The sequence below is a fragment of the Natator depressus genome, chromosome 16, assembly GCF_965152275.1.
Source record: "Natator depressus isolate rNatDep1 chromosome 16, rNatDep2.hap1, whole genome shotgun sequence".
Taxonomy (NCBI): Eukaryota; Metazoa; Chordata; order Testudines; family Cheloniidae; genus Natator; species Natator depressus.
Genome location: NC_134249.1, coordinates 8404444 through 8426817, shown reverse-complemented (window position 1 = coordinate 8426817; position 22374 = coordinate 8404444). Strand labels below are relative to the sequence as shown.

Genomic DNA, 22374 nt, shown 5'->3' with positions numbered 1-22374 from the left:
GGTGAGCAGGTCGACACTGCAAGGGCAACTCCCTTGTGGGGTCAGTGAGTGCAACGTCACTGCAGTGAGACTAGCTGGGAGACATGGAGTGCCCTGAACATGCACACAGTCACGCTGCTGTCTCGCCCCACGTGCTCTGCCGACAGGAAAGAGCTCTCCCGGCGGCATAATGGAACTACCCCAAACGAGTGGTGGTAGCCATGTCTGCAGGAGACCATCTCCCATCTGACATAGCGCTGTCCTCACTGGTGCTTCTGTCGGTGTCACTTATGTCACTCAGGGGGGTGTTTTTCCACATCCCTGAGCGATGGAAGTTATACCAACAAAAGTGCCAGTGTAGACATGGCCGTAGGCTCCTAAGTCACTCAGGTGCTTTTGAAAGTGTTACCCAGAGACTTTTATCAGAGACTCCAAAGCTGGGATTCGGATTCTGTAGGGGTCTTTATGCTCTGTCCTTGGCTCTAATCATTAAACTGCTCTTTGTAGAAAAGGGCAGGACTCTTACGTTAATATTTCGTCCTCCTTTTCCACCATCAGTTTGGACTCTTTGGGGGGGGAAATCTCAGAAATTTTATTTCCCAGTGGTATAAACTGAACATTGATTTAGGAGTCGCATCAAACGCAACCACAGAGAGGCTGGAACTGAGGTAAAAATGGCTGAGCCTGATTGCCCTGTTCACTTCTAGGAGCGCAAACGGGGGTATGTCTACACCACAGCTGGTAGCGGGCATCCCAGCTCGGGTAGAGAGCCGTGCACTCTCTCTGCCCGTGTTGGCACACTCACACCAGCAGCGGGGCGGCCGCTCAGGCTAGCTGCCCAGCTACGTACTCAGGGCGTCGGGTGAGACCGTACTCGGGGCAGCTAGTCCAAGCTGCCGCCGGGGCCACACTACTGCTTTTAGACAATTTTAGTCTGACTGTCTGCCGGTGCGAGGAAGCACCGGCAGCTGCTGTGTACGGGTAACCTAGGAGTAACTCCTGTGGCGTCAATGGAATTGTACCACCATAAAGCGTAATGGGAGAAATCCAGCCTGTCCTGTTTAAACAACACTGGTTGCTTAAGGAAACTGGAGTGTTAACCTGTGCATGTGTTTGCATCTGATCCAGAACAAAAAACTCCTCTCATTAGCTTCATCAGCCCTCAACCTCGAACCCTCCCAGCTACTTGTGTGGCAAGGGGCTACACACACAGTGCCAGCTGCCACACAGGAGTGGGGGAAGAGCTGTTACAGATAAAATAAATACTCGATCGCTCAGAGACACTGGCCAGCACTCAGAAGGGCAGGGATAGGCGTGTTAGGACTTTAAACACTATTCTGAGCCCTGCTGACATAAAGTGGGGCTGGGGCACCCTTTTGGCACATTATCTTTGTCTATGGTGAACAAGCACTGGAAAGAGCTGAGACCCCCACGTTCATTTTACATGTTAGGCTCTGATCCCATGTCTACTGGGGCGAAAGGCTTGTGCAGCAACCCACTCTGCCCCCTACAGGTCTACTCTAGTAATCAATGAGCTAAGCGAAACCATCACAACCTAACAGAACCCCCTTTAAAACAAGGACAAGGGGTTCTCCTCAGTGTATTGACATGAGGGATAACGAAATCAAAGCTGAGAGTTTCCTCCCCATGTAATTCAAAGGCAATATCAAATGCTGGCAAAGCTCCACAAATTTCGTCTGTTCAATTGTGTAAAACCGAATAGCGCCTTGGTTGGAATATCCTCCTTCAGCACGCCAAAGGTTAGCGCAAACGTAGTGTGTTCAGTGCAATCCGGTGGTTAACTTACTGAAAGAGTCCCACTGAATCCTACTTCAGTGAGAGAGAGAGAGAGAGTTAAGAGATGGAGAGAGAAAGAAGATGCATGGAAATGAAGACCAAGCAGGTGAGAAATAATTCCTCCGAGGAGAGCTCCATCCTCCTGAGAACTGGGACTGCAAAACCTGGGTCTCCCCATAGACCTAGCAGAGTTGATTCCCAAGAGGAGGAGTGCTTGTGCACAGAGGGCAAAATGTAGCCCACACTGTGAACTGACATGTCTCCGCTGTACGGAGGCCCTTCCTCGCAAATTTCAATCAGTGCTGATGGGATTTTAGAGGTGCCCTCTCAAAGGGCACACACAAACAGACGTGTGGTACAGCACGGATAACTGAGCAAACGGGCGTTCCCATGTACATGCAAACCGGTGTTCGCTGGGTGCAGTGCTAGAGGCCCACCTGGACATGTGGCCCTCCATATTTATTGTCCGTGCCCCATTGTAACTCCCATACTTCTCAAGAACAGGAGTGATGTGACTGGCTGCCTTGCCTTGAGGAGTCATACATAGCCTTTACAGCCAGACAGGGCAAACTAACAGGATGACCTAATGCCAACCCCTCTAGAGTGACCCAGTGTGGGTTATTTCTGATTGGACATGTTATCAATACATGCCAGCCATGGCACTGAAAGTCAAGAATAACTTTTAGCCCTTGTACAGCATTTTTCATCTGAGGATCTCAAAGCACTTTACAGATATTCATTTGGAACTAAAATCTGGCTGTTAATGTCAGAGGTGGTGTAGGGAGTCCAGCAGACTCAACCAGGCTCCCTCCTGGGGGAAGCACAAACTGCAGCGCTAGCTCCAGCACCACTGCAAAGTGTGCCACAATCATGGCCCTCCCCACCCAGCCAGGAGAGAGGATGGACAAGACCAGGGCCTTCTGTCTGTCAGCCATCCAGCTCCTCCAGCTGATAGCAAGGATCAGTGTGCGTGCCCTCCAGTGGGACTGTAGTTAGCCACTGGGCAAGGAAAGTCTCTTTGCACTCCCTGCAATGCCTTGCTGAGCATGCACATTCCGACCATAAGCCTCACTACCCCTGTCCGAGGCAGGTTATTATTGTTCCCATAAGGCAGAGAAGTGAAGTGACTTCCCCAAGATCACAAAGAGAGTCAATAGCAGAGCCAGGAACAGAAGTCAAAGAGTCCTGACTCCAAATCCCCTTCTTGAATGACTCCTTCCCAAAGAGCAGAAGACAGGATAGCAACCTGTAATGCACATGAATGAAGTGCTCTCATTATCTCTCTATAGTAAGATTTGGGTTTGTTTATTGCAATGGTTTTAAATCATCTACTTAGAGCAGCCACCTCTTTCTGAATGCATCCCTGGAGAAAAGGGAGAGGAAAAATCAGACCCTTTCTATGGTTGATTCCCCTTATTTGGGGGCTACCCACTGTTATGCTGAATAAGCACTCAGGGGTCAGGTTTGTTAGGAGAGACGCCCAGTCCTTTCACTAACTCCACCAGCACCCATCTCAGCATGAGTCTGCTCAGGCTCCTAGAAACATATAGTTCACACTGGACAAGCTGATTCATATTGTCTTATCTTGCAACATAAACAACAAATATCTCTTTAAAGTAACATTTTTCTCCAGTTACAGCACCTCGCAGTTCTTAATATGTACCACATATTTATTTTTTTCTTCCTCCCATTTAAAAGCCTCATCTACCTGCAATGATGCTAGGCCCTGCCACACAGAAATCATAGAATTGTAGGACGGGAAGGGACCTCGAGGGGTCATCTAGTCCAGTCCCCTGCACTCATGGCAGGACTAAGTATCATCCCTGGTAGGTGTTTGTCTAATCTGCTCTTAAAAATCTCCAATGATGGAGATTTCAGAACCTCCCTAGGCAATTTATTCCAGTGCTTAACCACCCAGTCAGTTAGGAAGTTTTACCTAATGTCCAACCTAAACCGCCCTTGCTGCAATTTAAGCCCATTGCTTCTTGTCCTATCCTCAGAGGTTAAGGAGAACATTTTTTCTCCCTCCTCCTTGTAACAAATTTTTATGTACTTGAAAACTGTTATCATGTCCCCCCCCTCAGTCTTCTCTTCTCCAGACTAAACAAACCCAATCTTCTCTCACAGGTCATGTTTTCTAGACTCGTAATAATTTTTGTTGTTCTTCACTGGACTTTCTCCAAATTGTCCACATCTTTCCTGAAAAGTGGCGCCCAGAACTGGACACACTACTCCAGCTGAGGCCTAATCAGCATGGAGTAGAGCAGAAGAATTACTTCTCGTGTCTTGCTTACAACACTCCTGCTAATACATCCCTAACACATGCCATTGCTTACACTTTAGGGGCCTGATTTTCAAAGGTGCTGAGTGTCCAAAACTCCCACTGGAGTCCATGAGAGCTGTGTATGCTCAACACTTCTGAAAACCATGTAATCAGCACCTACAACCCCCATGCTGAGAAAAATATCAAAATGTTGCTTAAAGTTTCTGAGACGGTTCCTACACTTGCACACCTTATCTTATCTGATACCTTCCACAGTGGCCGGAAGTAGGTTCACATTACAGAGACCGAACTAACCCTCTCCACTCCTCTCTGGCACAACAAGGGAACCTTACATCACTGTAACCCTATGAAAGCTAACGAGCATGCTCCGTGAGAGAGGGGGCAGCATTATCTAGCCCCTCTGCTCTTCATGCCCCACTCAAAACCAAAAAAATCCCCACTTTATTTCAGAACTGCTGTCCTCACTCTGTGACCCACTGAGCCTTGGCACTGCCTGCTGCTTTGAAGTGTGATTCAAAAATTTGCCATAAGGAACTGGAGGGAGGAGGGGAAGGGTCTGATTTGCAGCATTTTTCCATTACTCCAGATTTCAAAGGAAAACATACGAGCGTGTTGATACAGATGTTAAGGGATCACAATGCTCCGAGACTCCAGTAAGGAGTTCACTCCACTCCAGGATCAACGTGGGACTGCCTGCCACAAATGAAAAGTGTGGTTAGCTACACTAATTAAATGGGGGAAGAAGACTACCTTGGACAAAGAGAAAAGCCACACTAGATCTCGGTGCCTGGCAGAAATAGATTTCTCTGCTCCTTTTGCCATTCCCCTTCCTACACTTCATTCCTCAAATGGAGTTTGAAGAGAAGTATCAGGTAGGAGATGGAGATCTAGTTCCTGATTTCCTAACCTGTGCCAGACAAACCTCCTCAATCCCCAGATCTTAATTAGGCAGTTTCAGAGTCACTCTCCCTTCTCAATATGAGCAGAACAGAGGCTAACAAGAGGAACCTAACTAATGTATCAGAAGATCTTGTTAATGTTTCTGCAGTGAAAGGCCTCAGGGGCTGGGCTGTGATATTCTCTCTAGAACATCCTAATTAACTCTAAAAAAAGAAAAGGAGTATTTGTGGCACCTTAGAGACTAACAAATTTATTTGAGCATAAGCTTTCGTGAGCTACAGCTCACACCCGATGAAGTGAGCTGTAGCTCATGAAAGCTTATGCTCAAATAAATTTGTTAGTCTCTAAGGTGCCACAAGTCCTCCTGTTCTTTTTGTGGATACAGACTAACACGGCTGCTACTCTGAAACCTAATTAACTCTCTACATCACAGAAGGGGGAGCAACCAGATAACAAGATAACAGCCAATTACAGACTGGAGCATGGACTACATTTGTAGCATTTCTTGCTCCAGGAGATGAGCAAGTCAGACATTCCTCAGCTATTAACAGGGGTTGTAACTAGAGCTGGGCAACTAACTAACTAACTAACTAAATGTGCACAGACGTTCATTCAAGTAGAATACAGAACTGACCTTGCCTGAATTTGTGCCAATTTCATGTTTACTTTCAGCAAATAATCTCCTGAAAATCTTTTTCTTACAGGAATTCCAGTGGAGACAGAGAATTTTAAGCACATATTAAAGAATGTTAGGGGCAAATCATCTCAGTGTAGAGGGCTACTATACAGCCTATACGTCTCAGGGCTTAAGTGAGATTTAAGTGGCACATAGGCTTCCTATAGACCCTCTGCACGGAAGTGAATTGTAAACATGAGTATGTGTATGGGGAATCTGACTCACTGTTGCACTCATCCAAATGTCAATGGAAAAAAAAATACCATGTGCTCTGTGTATCCTATTAAAACTAGCTAACACCACTTAAATTTTGGATACTGAAAACTCACTTTGAACTACTCATGGGCAATTTATGGGACAAAAATCACTGAGGGAGGGGGGAATGCTTCCTAACAGTGAATACATTCAAAAGAATTGAGAACTGCTTATGGACAGTCTGCTAGCAGAAAAAGAGTCTGAATTTGTTGAATAAATTATTTGCTATGAATAATTAACCCTGTTCTAGTTGTAATATTATGCTCTGACTTATTTAATGCCCTGTCTTTTGACTGGCTAGTCATTGCATTTCCCCAGACGAACACTGCTCGGAGAAGGCAGAATGATCAGCTAGTTAGCACAGAGACCAGTTAAAGTCTGTGATTCGTTTAGAATCATTCACAGCCTAATCCAGACATCCAAATTCTGCTGGCCTCATTTTTGACACAAAGCTTGGGAAGGAAGAAAACAAAAACCAGTATGGGATAAAGTTACCACAATCACATGACAATGATGGACCTAGGATGGCAAAGGAGAATATTTGCCGGGTGTCCCCAAAGCCAGTCTGGCCAGTTTGATATGGCCTAAGAAGTTCTAAAGTATAGCCCATGGGCACTACAATCTCGGTGTGCAAGGCTCAACCTTTGGGCCAACAGAGAGTTACTCAGAACAAGATGAAGCATTGCATGCTGGAATTTGTAGTCACCATGGGCTGCACCTGTGGTTCAAGATGGGCAAGGTAAGGGGATGCACCGTGTATTCTTGGCAAATTGTCAGTGTGACCCTCAGCAGGGCAACGTTTGGATATTCCTGGAATAAGCTAAACAGTTGATGTTACATTGAGGCTTGGCAGAATTCAATTTTTTAAAAAAATAATTTCGAGGGATAATATTGATGAGTCAAAAAATTAAGGCTTTATAACCGGTAAACATCCTATGTCAAAATATATGAAGTAAATAGCCTTAAATCAAACTCCAATACATTCTCAAGCATCATTTTGCTTACTTTGCCTATCCGTACATTCCCACTATTACCTATGGAAATATTTTTTCCATCGGTTTGTGTGTGTACAGTGAAATCGACGTTGACCAATCAAAATCAAAATCTTTCCAAGCCTAATGGCTTTATGCTCAAGAGTCACACCCCGACTCAAATCAAACTGAAACCCCTCCTCCAAATTCTAAATCATAGAATCATAGAATATCAGGGTTGGAAGGGACCTCAGGAGGTCATCTAGTTCAACCCCCTGCTCAAAGCAGGACCGATCCCCGACTAAATCATCCCAGCCAGGGCTTTGTCAAGCCTGACCTTAAAAACTTCTAGGGAAGGAGATTCCACCACCTCCCTAGGTAACGCATTCCAGTGTTTCACCACCCTCATAGTGAAAAAGTTTTTCCTAATATCCAACCTAAACCTCCCCCACTGCAACTTGAGACCATTACTCCATTACTTCTGTCAATCACTATGGCACTTTGGCATCAGCTCAATAGCAATGCATTGCCAAGTACACAGAGGGCGTTGCGCTGGTTGGGTTTCCTTTCCCCAGTTTCTCTGCAGATACATCAGAAACTCTGGGATGTACAAAACCAGACCCATGCTGAAAATGCCGTTGTCAATAGCTGTTTACAATGACTGCAAACGCTTGGGCGCCAGTTCTGCCAGCTGACTAAGCACGCTGTTGGAATGCTCACTGTCTTGCCTTGAAAATTCATGAAGGACAGATTTTCAAGAGAGAGCACCACGAGCACCAAGATGCATGCAACCATTGCAGCCACAAAATCTTTTAATGTATTCAGATAATGCACTGACCATTTTCCTATGCAATTTTTCCAGGCGTGCATGTACGTGTACATACACACAAGGGTGGGGTTATCCAGGATTATTTGTCTACAAACCTGCTAAAAACACCAATGTTTAGAAGCTTCCATGCTCCCCGTGTGCGTTATAAAAAGCAGGGAGACCCATAACTAGAGCCACGCAAATAATGGATTTTTTCTCTGTTTGCTGGTAGTTTTAAAGAAATTGACCAAAAAAAATTTTTTTTTGAATTTTCAGCAAATCTAAAAGTAAAAAAAAAAAAAAAGAAGAAGAAGTTTCTGGTCAAACTAAACATTCCATTCAACCTGATACAAAATATTTCTATTTTGTTAAAAATGAAACAATTCATTCAATCCAAAGGAAATGTTTTCTTTAATTTTTGGACATTTGTAAAGGTTTTTGTATTTTTAATAAACAAACAAAATGTTGCTTTGAACCAAAACATTTTGTTTCAAAAGTGTCATCATAGAACAAGTTGATTATTTTGTAGTTTTGTTTTGTTCTTAACAAGAACAGTTTGGCGAAACTGACGCGAGCTCACAAAACATGTCGGTGTCGCCAAATCTGCATCTTTTGCCAAAAAACTGGGACCAGCACTCTCCGTGGTTGCTGGCAAACTCACAAGGCCTGTACAGGACTACAATGAATTCTCAGTAAACTCTGCTAAATGGACCAAAGGTTCTGATTTGAAACTCTGCAACCACTAGAACTTTAATCAATTGGAAGGAGCCAAAGTGCCACTTTCCCCAACCCCAGCCCCAGCCATGTGGAGGAAAGTGGCCTTCTTCTTTCGAACGCCCAGTGTCTCTTGGGATAAAGCTCTCCTGTCACCTGAGGAGTGTCAGAACAAGGAACTAAAAGACTCCCATGCATGAATATCAAGGCAAGCAGCAAGCCACGTGCATAACAACTCTGCAGGGATTGGTCTTGCTAACCAAGGAGAACAGTTCACAAAGGAGGAACAAAATAAACAAATTAAAAAAAGAAAAGAAAAGAAATTTGACGGAAAGAAACAGTAGCCCCGAAGTCTGGAGAAAATAAACAAACGACAAACAACACTGAACTATCGAGAAGGCCAACAGATAGAGACAGGGACAAACCCATACAGGCTGCCCAGATCTTTGCAATCAAAGAGAGAGTCAAAGAGGGACAAAGAGGGAAAAAAACCTTTTGCCCAACAGAACAGAAAACAGACTTTTACTGACAGTGAGAGAACAGGGGAGGGCAGAGACAAAACATTGACTCCTTTCACTGGCTGTCTCTGAGCTACGGTTGCACAATTAGAGGGTGTCATTTGAATTGTTATTTACTTATTTTCTGGCTTCTTAGAAAGCAGATTTGTTTGTGATCTGAAACATGTGCGTGTAGCCGAGCGTGGATGGTTGCACTATGCCTCAAGTGGGGCCAACTGTCGGTCACACTGAGTTTTCCCATCAGTTACAAACAGATCGTGGTGAACAGCAATGGTAACCCCAGGTAGACAATGACCACTTGGAAACCACTGGAGTCTAGGGCAACTGAATGCAATCATTCATATGTAGTGTTAATATGAGTGCAGATTTTCAGCACAACCATGTCTCCTCGCACATGCTCTTCCTAGTCGCATCAGTTAATAAAAATGGAGGAGAGAGGCAATGAAAGCCAATGTCATTATTAGTGAAAGCATGGATTTTTAAAAATTAAACTAGTGAAATGCCTAGTATAGGGATTGGCAACCTTTGGCCCGCGGCCCGCCAGGGTAAGACCCCTGGCAGGCTGGGCCGGTTTGTTCACCTGCCGCATCCGCAGGTTCAGCCGACTGCAGCTCCCACTGGCCGCGGTTTGCCGCTCCAGGCCAATGGGGGCTGCGGGAAGTGGCACGGGCCGAGGGACGTGCTGGCCGCCGCTTCCTGCAGCCCCCATTGGCCTGGAGCTGCGAACTGCGGCCAGTGGGAGCCACAATCGGCCAAACCTGCAGACGCAGCAAGTAAACGAACCAGCCCGGCCTGCCAGGGGGCTTACCCTGGAGGGCCGCGGGCCAAAGGTTGCTGATCCCCGCCCTAGTAACACTGCTACTGCTATCAGTGGGGATGAGCCCAACCTGCAATGACTGATCGAACCCTCCTGTACTTTGGGGGGAATTCAAATCAAGATCCAGGTGTAAACTCCAGAGCTTGGACCTATTCTATAGTGAGCCAAAGTGGAACAATATATCTGACCACCTTCAACTCAGAGAAAGTCTGACTGTAAATCTGAACTTCACAGCTTGGACCCGTCTCTACTTATGGGACTCAGTTACATCCCTGCCATGGAGAGCTGTTACTTGATGAGTAAAAAGTAAGGGTGGAAGAAACAAGTGGGTGTATTTTAAAAAAATACTCAAAGGTACCTAAATGTTATGGGAAAGGTATATAAATACAGACATAAATTAAACTGCATGTAGGAAGACTAATGTAAAAAGAACTTTCTAGTGATGAATGAGGGCAGATAAGTATCTAAGGTCTCAGCCTGGATAGAAGTTGGTATATATAGGTTAAACAACAACAAATACAGCCTCTAAACAATGCAGAATTACAAGCAGCCAATAACCCTGTTAAAATGTATGTTTTAAACACACTTATTGGCTATTTTTAATGTAGAGAGGTAGGAAAAAGTAATACAATTGAAATATTATGCTTCTGGGGTGTGTGTGTACATACATATGCTCTAAAAAGCATATACAGAAAGTGGCCAAAAAACCCACAAAAACAAAAACCCAGCAGCTCTGAAAAATCAAGCTCACTGCGACTTTGGGCCTCTAAAGTAGACACACTTAAAAAAATGGTGGCCACTTTTGCAAATGTCACCCTTTCTGTGTGTGGGTGTATATATATATATATAAAACCAATGGATATTTTAAATGGCTGAAATATGGAAGTTTAAAAATTGATCATGTGTCTGCAAAGTTTTTATAAGGATGTTTACTATATATTGGCCATTACTATATATTCATAATAGATACCCCCCTTCGGAGTACTCACATTTTATGCCAGGAGCATAGCAAGATGCACACAGAAAAGCTACCTAACTGATCATTCGCGTAATACTGAATCCAAAAGCCTCCTCCAAGCCAACTATTCTTACCTTCTTCTCACTTTGTCCGATAGAGGGGAAATACATTACAATAGGGAAGGGCTATGTGGAAAATATTTATTTGAAACTTTGGTTGATATTTACATGCCTTATGAAATTCAGGGGGCGGGAACCGGCTCTGGGGGTTTGGCGTAGGCCCATCTCATAGGGAACTGCTACTGAAACGCAGTGTCACATAGTTTAAATGAGAAATCAGGTGACGCTTGGAGGTATGATGTGGTCTGGGTTCATTCCAACCTGTCACACCAAGCAAAGCTCAGGGTGGATGAGTGGGATTTTCAAAAACGCTCAATGCTGGCCTAATTCTGTTTCCACTGAAGTCAACAGTAAAAACTCCCATTGTCTTTAATGGGAGCAGAGTTAGGCCAGTCCTGCATGCTGTTGAAAATCCCTTTGAAGGCATGAGAACCAAAGCTAAAGAAATATTCCTAATGAAGCCCTCGCCAAATGCAAATTTCATGCAGAATTTGGTGGTAGCAGCGCAAGTCTCGCTGAAACTAATGGGAGGGAATTGGCTGGAATCCTGGACCGCGCTTTATAAAGTCAATCTAATTTATCTCTGCATTTCTACCACACTCTCCACAGCAGGGTCTGAAATGTAGCAACTAACATATTTTTGAATGTAATGTGTCTTGTGGTTTAATTAAAACCTTGTTTAGGACAAATTATATGTGATTTCTCTTTTTCCTTTGGCCCAAAATGGTTTGATTTGTGTGCAGTTATTTCCATGAGTGTATTAGGGAGCATTTATGGTATTGGCTGTATTTAATAACTTGCTACCGCCTACGGTCCGGCCTACCCTAATGACTTTGAACTAATTAAAAGGAAAAAAAAACCACCACACAACTAAAAGGCTAGCCAGAGATATACAAAAATAAGTGGAGTTGTATTGGTAGTGTAAACTGCTTATTAACTCCACTTCCCACCCCGCAAGTGGACTGGAAAGGAAGCAGAAAGATACAGAGAGCGACACTTATATAGATAGGTGGAGACATAGCTGGAAAGACAAACTAACATGTCACAATTTTAATGACTGAAAACAATATTATCAAAAATGTGGCATGTTTAAAATCCAGTCTGCGTAGAAAGAAGATAAAGCACCAGAAAGAACTCAGGATCACACCAATAATATCACAGGAAAACGGCACCCATTTCAGCCATGGCAAAAAGAAGCTTTCACCGGTGGTTTGGGGAGTTTTTAAGGATGATCTACCTTATAGGCAACTCGAGCAGGGCATTTCTTTCCCAGGCCTAGAGGTGGGGACATGTGTCTCAGCATCTCATACATATCAGTGTAACTGATGCGCCCGCTTGGAATTGAAGGCGGGGGGGAGAGAGGGGGTGTGGTGGCAAAAGCAGGAGGAGACAGAAATCAAACCGGAACCAAAATAAAAACGGGGAGCAACACAAAGGGTGAAACGAAACCAGGGAGAGGAAAATGCAGGGGGGGAGCGGGAGAGAAAGCAGACAAGAAAAACAGATATCTGGTTAATCAGATTTCTCAGGAAAGAGACAAATAAACAAAATAAAGAGGAGGGTAAACTGCAGGATTTCTCCGCTTCCGTCCCTTTGGTTGAACCCATGGGTGTCTCCTCATCGCAGAGAAATCCCAGGTTAAACGCTGACACTCTAATCCCTGCGGCAGCAGTACGGAATGATTGATGTCTAAGTCAGTGGACGTGGAAAGGGATTGGGGTGGGTAGGGATTTGGGGGGGGACGACAAAGTGGGGGTTGCTTTTTTTGTTTGCTTGTTTTTCAAATAAAAAAATGGTTGTATTCACCATGCCAGGGAGAGCTGGTAGGCAGAGTTATGGGACAGACACAGATGTGACATATAAAATGCTTCTCTTTTTTTTTTGTGAATAAGGAGTTTTGCTTCCAATTTAGGTTAAAGGCTAAAAGAGAAAGAAGAAGGAGAAGAAGAATCCTTTTTTGTTTTTTTCACATGGGCAGCCTAAGATTGCTCAGACTCCCAGAAAAAGCTGAATCTCTGCAGCACCCTATCCAACGAAGCCAGACTCCTCCAACAACTCAGATTCAGCTCTGACCAGGGCAGCCGCATAGATCCCAGCCCACCTTCAATCTGCGAGTGGGGCTAACTTACTGTCTTCATTACAAGGGTACGTTGACCAGCCTGCGAGTTTGGAAGCAGTGGAAAAAGCTAGGAAGTGCAGGGGCTCAACAGAAGCCTTGCAACTCTGGCTCCATTGTTGATGAGTTTTGTTACAGCCGGAGTCCACGACAAATTAAATCCTCCATTGGGAAGAAGGGGCGGCAGAGCTGAAAAGCCATCCCTTCCTGGCTTGCTACCCCTACTGGTGCTGCTGTTGACTTTGGACATAACTGTAGCGTCTGATTTTATCTTCCGAGGTGGCTGTGTGTTAATACTACTTTGTAATTCCACAGGGTCTTTCATACAAGGATACCAAAGCATGTTAAAGAGCATTATTAATTAATATTAACCCCCCTGTGAAGCAGGAAAACTATTATCTCCATTGTATAGATGGTGAAACTGTGGCACAAAGAGGGTAAATGAACTGGCACAGTTCATACAGCAAGTCAGGTGTAGACTCAGGAATAGAGCCCAAATGCTCTAGAGTGCTCACTAGACCACACTCCCAGGTACTACACAGATGGCTGATAGATGGGGAAAAGGAAGGAAGAGAGAAACAACTGACAAAACCAAAAGGATAAAAAGTTTCTATGCCTAGCCACTATCTCAACACTGAAATACAGCCCTGCGGTTTTTATTCCCACCTGAAAAAATATATTTCTGGTAGATTTTTAAACCTCATTGATCATATGAATTGAATATGGAATGTACATTTTCAGAGAACTATCCACAATGGCTCCAAGATCTCTTTCTTGAGTGGTAACAGATAATTTAGACCCCATTGTTTTTTGTGTATAGTTGGGATTATTTTTCCCAATGTGCATTACTTTACACTTATCGACACTGAATTTCATCGGCCATTTTGTTGCCCAGTCACCCAGTTTCGTGAGATCCCTTTGTAACCCTTTGCACTAGGCTTTGGACTTTGCATCATCTGCAAATTTTGCCATCTCACTGTTCACCCCTTTTCCAGATCATTTATGAAGTGGGTTGAACAGCACAGATCCCAGGACAGCTCTTTGGAGGACTCCACTAGATACCTCTTTCCATTGTGAAAAATGACCATTTATTCCTACCCTATGGTCTGGTCTACACTACAGACCTATACTGGTATAACTACAATGCTCAGGGGGCTGAAAAATCCCCCCTGCCCCCCCCCCAGTGACACAGTTACACTGACCTAGCCCCCCCGTGTAGACAGGGCTGTGTCGGCGGGAGAGCTCCTCCCTGCGGCACAGCTACCGCCTCTCATGGAGCCGGAGTAACTGTGCTGACGGGCGAGCTCCCCCCTGTCGGCGTAGACTGTCTCCATTAAAGCACTGCAGTAGCGCAGTGGCACCAATGCGGCATTTTAAGTGTAAACTTGCCCTTTGTTTCCGATCTTTTAACCAGTTATTGATCCAGGGGAGGACTTTCCCTCGGACCCCAGGACTGCTTACTTTGCTCAAGAGCCTTTGGTGAGGGACCACGTCACAGGCTTTCTGAAAGTCCAAGTACACTATATTGGCTGCATCCTCTTTGTCCACATGCTCGTTGACCCCCACAAAGAATTCTAGTAGATTGGTGAAGCCTGATTTCCCTTTACAAAAGCCATGTTGGCTCTTCCCCAACATATTGTGTTCCATCTGTGTGTCTGATAATTTTGTTCTTTACTGCAGTTTCAATCAGTTTGCCTGGTACTGAAGTTAGGATTACTGGTCTTTAATGGCCAGGATCACCTCTGGAGCCTTTTTTAAAAATTGTCATTATATTAGCTATCCTACAGTTATCTGGTAGAGAGGCTGATTTAACAATAGGTTACATATCACAGTTAGTAGTTCTGCAATTTCATATTTGAGTTCCTTCAGAACTCTTGGGTGAATCCCATCTTGTCCTAGTTACATATTACTGTTTAGTTTATCAGTTTGTTCAGAAATCTCCTCTACTGACACCTCAATCTGGAACAGTTCCTCAGATTTGTCACCTAAAAAGAATAGCTCAGGTTTGGGGATCTCCTCCACATCCACTGCAGTGAAGACCAATGCAAAGAATTCATTTAGCTTCTCGGCAATGGCCTTGTCTTCCTTGAGTGCTTCTTTAGCACCTTGATCATCCAGTGGCCCCACTGACGGTTTGGCAGGCTTCTTGATTGTGATGTACTTAAAAATATATTTGCTGTTATCTTTTGAATTTTTAGCTATTTATTCTTCTGATTCTTTCTTGGGCCTGCCTGACTACACTTTTACCCGTGACATGCCAGATTTTATGCTCTTTTCTATTTTCCTCAGTAGGATCTGACTTCCAACTTTTAAAGGATGTCTTTTTGCCTTTAACCATTTTGACTTTTTTATTCTATTGTTTAGCCATGACAGTATCTTTTTGGTCCTCTTACTGTTTTTATATTTTGTGGGGAGGGGCATACATATTTAGTTTGAACCTCTGTAATGAATCAAGAATTGCCTCTCCCCTTGTGGGTCCCAGGAGAAGCTGTTCCACATGTCTAGAAATGTTATTTCTGCATACCCTCCTAAGGTGACGTCAATATGAGGGTAGGTGAAATCCCCCATTATTATTGCGTTATCTGTCTTTGTGGCTTCTATCATCTCTCTGAGCATTTCATAATCACCATCACCATCTTGGTCAGGTGCTCAATACTATACTCCTACTGTCCTAATCCTATTGTTCAAGCGGGGAATTTCTATCCAAAGAGATTCTATGGTACAGTTTGAGTAATTTATGATTTTTACTTTATTTGACTCTATGGTTTCTTTCACAGACAGAGCCACTCCTCCACCCGTGCAACCTACTCTGTCATTCTTATATATATTGCACTCTGGTATTACCATTTCCCACAGATTGTCCTCATTCCACTGAGTTTCCACAGCACCTATTATAACATTATCCTCATTTAATGCCAGGCACTCCAGTTTACCCATCTTAGTACGCAAGACTTCTAGCATTTGTATATAAGCATTTGTACATAAGCATTTGTACATTTTGTCAATATTCAGTTGCTTCCCTCCATATGTTATATTTAAATGGGATTCTTTTACATTTGACTGTTCCTCACTAGCCCTGCCTTTATTTTCACCAATTTCTTTCCTATCATCTTTCCTGAACTATAGAGTTCCCCCTTTAATAAATTCATCCCTAATGGAGGTCTGCACTGGAACCGTGTGGTCCTCTGCATCTGTCGGCTTTCCCTCAGCTCTTAGTTTAAAAAACAGTCTAAAACCTTTTTGAATTTTAGATTTTTCTCCTCAGCATTCTGCAGAAATATTATTATGCTGTTTCTCTCTCTCATATATATATCGAGTGTTGCCCCTTCCTCACCCCTTCCCATCTAGACCATGAGGGATGGAAGCTTTTGAGTTCTCTGTCTCATAAGGCTGCCTTTCTCCAGCCAGCTGGGATGTAGGAGTAGATGGAGAATTGATGCATCAAGGGATAAGGGGGCAGTCAATCATTCCTTTTCAGGCAACGGGTTAGTCACGTTCCAGTTTCTTTTCAGTATCGTTTGCATTTGCAGTTTGGATTAAAAAAAAAAAGAAAACCAAAGAAGGAAATGCTGGACAGACTCTCTGAAATTCCAAACCTTATATGCCACCCTATGAGGGCACTTCTTTCCTAAGCCAAGGGGTGGAGCAATGACACGTAACAAATTGTACATATCCTTATAATGAATCCGGCAACTGGAAAGAAAACATCACAAGTTATAACAGCATAGGCAAGGAGGGAGGCCTTGTTCCAAAAGATCACTCCCCTACAGAACATAGCAAATGGCAGAGGGTGAGGAGGAAAACATTCTAGAAGCAAGGTTAGTTTGACAATGATTGGGTTTTCTGGGTGGTAGACACCTTAATTCAGATCTAGAGAGGGAGAACTTCCAGTTTCTCTACAAAAGCCACAGCATAAAGCAGCGTGGTTGTTTTAATTACTGTCCGAACTACAATGCAATATAAAAGATATTCTAACCACCACATTTAATTATGAGAGTCACTAATGTTATAGTTCTTTAATGTGTCTGAAATATAAGAACACAGAAGATTAACAGTCAGCCCAGTAGTTTGCTATTTTAAGAGACTTATGAGACTGATTAGGACTGAGAAAATTCAGATCCCATTTGTAACAATTGAAATCAGACTATTGCAAAGTTGTTTTTATGGTTAATTCTATTATTTAAAAAAATGTTTTCAGTTAGTCCAGCAGCTGGATTAAGAAACTTCATGGATTACTTTTATTTCTAATTATAATTAGCCAAATCATCTAAAAAAATAGCAGCACCGAACTTCAAGGAAACCTGCAAAGGAAAGCAAACTGCGATTATACCCCTCCTGCCCCCACACTTTTTTAAAGCTTCTTTATGATACATAAAAAAGTCCTTAGAGATTCCCCCACCCCAATATTTTCATGTGGTTTTGTTTTTTGTATTAGAAAGTCCTAGCTGGTTTACTCATAGCTTTTGCACAGGTATAATTGTATCGGTTTAGAAAACTACATAGTTCAGCTGGTGTAACCCACTACTATGAATTCAGTTAAACTGATATTAAACTATGGCATGTTGATATTATTGTGGCATTTTCTTTTAGCGAATGGACTGAAACTTCTAAATCAATATTGTTACATCAGTGCAAACCCTGTGCCTAGACAAGCCCCGAGATAAGTCTACCCTGAGAGACTCTGTGGATGCCTGGAAGAGCTAGTGCTTTTTGACATGACACATGCCACTGTAGTGAACCACGATTAGCTGACAGTGGAACTGATTCTTAGTTAGGCAATTTAAATCTCTTTGGTTTTCGTTTGCCTTTGTTAATGCCTATTTATCTCAGACACTTGTGAGAGAAGCTCTTCTTGTTAGGGATTCCACCACCCTGCTCCTTCAATTAAGAGCTGAAAACACTTACAGTACACACTTCTAGTCATCCAAGAAGAACTCTGACAAACGGCTTGACATTCCTAATATTTCCAAGGGGGAAAAACACATAGTAAAGAAAAATACAGCATCTTTCAGGCCTTCTTTATACATCTTAAAGAAACAAAAAAGGCCATACATCCAATTTTATTTTATTTTGCAGGTCATCTTGAAGTTCAATGCTATTATTTTTTAAAATGACTAAAAGTGGCCGATGGCTAAAGAGAGATTGCCATTTGTCAGTATCAGTTTACATGTGAGAGATCTTCCCCAGAACCAGATTAGTAGGGTTCATAGCGCGCTCTCTCTCTCTAATGTATGGTATTTCTACCACCCTTTAATCCATTAGCATTCCCATATTTACCTTCTATTTAGCAAAATACTTTTTTAAAAACAATAGTGCTATTTCCTGTTTTTACCTCTCTCTCAACATTTTGAATATTTTCCCCCAAGAAAGTTTAAAGACATAATAACCGGGAGAAAGATGGTGACACTGAAGATAATATTTTAAAGACATAAAATATTAAAATAAATATATAACCATTACCATATACATAATAATATTTGCACTTTGCACTCACACGTCGCCTTTCATCTAGGAGCCTCATAGCGCTTACAAAGATGGATAAGGCATTATTCTGTTCATTTTATTGATGGACAAACTGAGGCATACAGAGGTTAAGTGGCTTGGCAAAGGTCACAAAGTAAGGCAGCGATAAAAGTAGGAATAATAATCTAGTTTGCCTAAATCTAGATCACACTGCCATGTAATCCCTTTTCATGCAAATTATTATGATTATCTATTATTCCCCATGACATGTAAATACCTGCATTATGAAGAAAAGGTCCTGCCTCAGAAAGTGTAAATCACTGATATTTTAGGCCTCAAACCTGCAAACACTTAAGAATATGCTTAGTTGATGTATGTGACTTCAATGGAACTACTTGCACGTGTAAAATTAAGCAAAGGCACATTTTTGAAGGCTCCAGGCCTAAGATATCAAAGGGCCTGATTCCCCTTTGATTTACACAGTGGTACTTTGAGAGTAACTCCACCGAAGTCAATGGAGTCACACCAGTGGAAAACTGGAATAGATTAGAGAATCAAGCTCCTTGATCTTCATGTGTGACATAGTATGCATTCATTACTTTTTAAAAGGAAGTGTCATTTTAAACCAACATTTTAATCTTTCACTTCAGAACCAAAAGAATGAGGAAATCATGCAGAAACCACCCTCCGTATGACCCCAATGGTCTGAGCATCTGAATCTTAGGAAAAGCACATTGGTGTTTTTTCTTGTACACAGGTAATTTATCTCATTGGTGCTCATGGGATTTGAAGTTATTTGTTATAGGGGAAATGGACATTCCCAAATTTTCAGCCTCACTGAATTTCCCATCAGTGGTAAGAAAGTGGACAGGATTTGCAAATGAAAAATAACCACTGATTGCTGATCAGATACTCACTAAGGACTAGTTTGTATTAGAAACTTGCACTAACTAAAATCTAGTTATACTGGTTCAAATCCCTAATGTGGATGCACTTGAGATGGTATAAATTATGTTTAAACAGATTTACCTACTGTACTAAAGCTACTACATTAAACCAAATTGGTTAAAGTTTGATTTAAATTGGCTTAAGTGCATTCTTATTAGGGGTTTAAGTTCTTATCTATAAACATTTTCCCTACATCTTCAGCTCTGCTTGCGGGGGAACAAAAAGAGGATGAAAAGCATAAAGGGGTTGGAGGCAGCTTGTGTGTTGTAGATGTACAAGTCGGAAGCCTTTTCACAAGAGAGCTGTATTTTGTGGAAAACACATTGCCCGGTGGCTTTGTGGGGAGGATGGGGGATAAGAAGTCGGTGGTAGTTTGTAAAAAAAATTGTCCCCAATACCATTTCCGAAAGCTATAAAAGATCAAGGAAATGGTTCTGACTGCACTTCAGAGCATCTAAAACCTTCAGGTTTATGGAGTGCTCTTCGCCCTTTTAAAGCCTTCTGTAGCGGTTGAGTGTCCTGTGTTGTCGGAAAGGTGGCACGTAACACAATGGTTTTCTCCCCTACATTCGTTGCAATGTTTTCAAGTAAACTTTGCTCCGGGACCTGGTAACTAGGCAACCTTGTGGGAGACAACCCCCACTTCACCTCTACCCTAAAACTCTTCCAGCCTGACCCTTATTCTGTGGTAACATTCTCCTTCTCCTCTTATTGCAGTGTTTCCTGCCATGAGGGACCCAGCCAGTTGTGTGTAGGTTCCTCCACTACTGTATTTGGATTAAAAAAAAAATCCAAGGCAGATTTCATTCAAAACCTCACTTTCTGGGTGGGAGAAAAAAACCCTTTCCCTTAACAAGCCTGTATACCAAGGATGTTTTATTGGAGATTCATTGGGAATTGAAAGGCTCAGAGAAGTTAGGCTTATTGGTTTTTCTTCTCTTTATTGCTTTACATGTCTCAGCTTTCGACCTCTTGCCCCCAAACCAGCGTATTCTTAAAAAGATCAAAGATCTCATCTGTAACTTGCTGCCATTCAATGGATGTTTCCAGGATCAAAACACAATTTCTGATGATACCTCTCTATTTAAGTTGTATGTTCTAATCAAACCAATGCTCTATTAAAAAACATTCAGTCCTTCCCCCACTGCCTTGCAACATATGTTGTCCCATACACCTGTTCAGAGTGGATGTAAAATGCTACCGGGTGTGAGTGGAGAATTATGATTTGATAGCATTTTACACTGATGTTGCACAGCTGAAAGTGATGACTTGACGTGCAAAGTACTGGCAAATCAGGGCCACACTCTTTAGGGAGGAATGGCACCTTGAAAACGTGAAAAGAAAGCTTCACTGGTTTTCCGTGACCTCAAAACAAATACACACTGTATTTTATTATTTTAAATTATTAAGGCAATTCTTGTCTATTAACAAATGCTACATAATCTTTGTGTATCTAGATTGGTTTTAGAGAACTTAATCTCAAGTGTTAACTAACATGCTTAAGATGGCGAGAGATTCTACTTTTTCCCCCCTTCACATTGGAAATGAAAACCAAAGGTGTTCAGCTGTGTTTCCAGAAATAATAAATGCCTTTTCTGCAGGACCATGGAGCTAGGATCAGGCACTCTGTTTGCATCGGACCCATTCGTTTTCTGGCACTGTTAAGGGTTTGAGTTTTTTTTCTTTTCTGGTTCTCATATCAGCTAAAAGGAAATTCCCCTGTAACTACATCAGGTTTGTTAAATCTCAAGCGCACAGTGAATCTGGGTTGCAATGTTCACCTCCCCAGCTCTTTTCAGCTCTGGATTTTGTTTTCCTTGTGGACTTGTAGTCACATTAAAAACAGTATATGGACTATGTCTATATATATATTGTGTATATACATATTTGCTGTGTACATACCAGGCAGCTGGGTCGTATTCAGCCCAGACCCGAATGAACTCATCCAGGTGATGGGGTCCTAGGATGGAAGAGTCTCGTGTCAGGTACTCAAAGTTGTCCATGATTACAGCCACAAACAGGTTCAACATCTGCATAGGGGGAAAAGGATGTTGGGGTTGGGGAGGAAAGAAACACACTTGCCTTTTACCTTGTGGATTCGATTTAAGATGTGTAGCTGAAGAAGGTGGAAGAATGAAGCTGCAAACTGAGAATGCACTTATTTGCTTAGCGGGAGGTGTGGTTTCTCCACATCCCTATGTTTGCCTTGAAGTTGCACAATTTTTAAGCTTGGTTGCACCCTCATCATCATGTGGTGTGGCACTGCTGCCACTATTCCCCCGTCAGGCCAGCAAGAACTGGAGAAATCCTCCTGTGGGGCCTGTAAGTAACCCTAGCTCCTCACCCATTGGGAATAGCATGGTAACAGGAGACCCTCCCAACCCCTGACTCCACAGGCTGAATGCACTGCCCTTTTCCAGGAGCGTCAGTCACTGCAAGAGCAGAGCACGGGGCAGGCACATGGAGAGGCAAGGGAGAAGAGGAAGCACCCCTCCCAACCTTGCAACTAACAGGATCTGCAACCCTTCCACCAACACCCAGCAGCACCTTCCCCTCCACTCCTTAAAACCCCACCCTAGAGCATCCATCTCTGCCTCAGCATCCCCAAACAGCTCCTGCCCCACCACCAACGTCCCCCCAGTACCGGCAGCTCTCCACTCAGAAGGTCGGTCCCCATCCAAGAGCACCCACCTTTCTCTCCAGAATCCACAAACCCAACCCCATCAACTACCTACATCAGACCTCCCCAGACCCCAAAATAACCCTGTTTTCTTGCCAGGATGCCAAAGAGACCTAGGATGTGACTGGAAAGGATTGTGGGATTGGAACCATCGCCACTGATTGTTCTGGGGGGTCCTGAGTGGAGAGCCTTTGAGAACGCCTGGTGTAGAAGTCTGCTGTGAGTGTCAAGAAATAACATTAGAATTTGCTGGCTTAGCTTTTTCTTCCTGGCCACAGAGCCAGGGTCAGGAACTCCATTTGGCCCATTCTTTTTGACAGCATTAAGGTTGTTTTAGGATGATCAGTAGCCCATATAAAAAGAGCTGCTGG

The 22374-nt window shown here is 43.1% G+C and overlaps 1 protein-coding gene across 11 annotated transcripts in view; it reads right to left on the bottom strand.

The window, feature by feature from the left end:
• Positions 1-22374, bottom strand: part of CACNA1B (calcium voltage-gated channel subunit alpha1 B) — a 474760-nt gene that overhangs the window by 30558 nt on the left and 421828 nt on the right. For all 11 annotated transcript variants that reach the window (XM_074973540.1, XM_074973544.1, XM_074973546.1 and 8 more), the window contains 2 exons: positions 21226-21353; positions 12034-12130 (listed from right to left, as the gene is read on the bottom strand). In XM_074973540.1, the coding sequence (XP_074829641.1) occupies positions 12034-12130; positions 21226-21353 (225 nt within the window). The remainder of the gene's footprint in view (positions 1-12033; positions 12131-21225; positions 21354-22374) is intronic.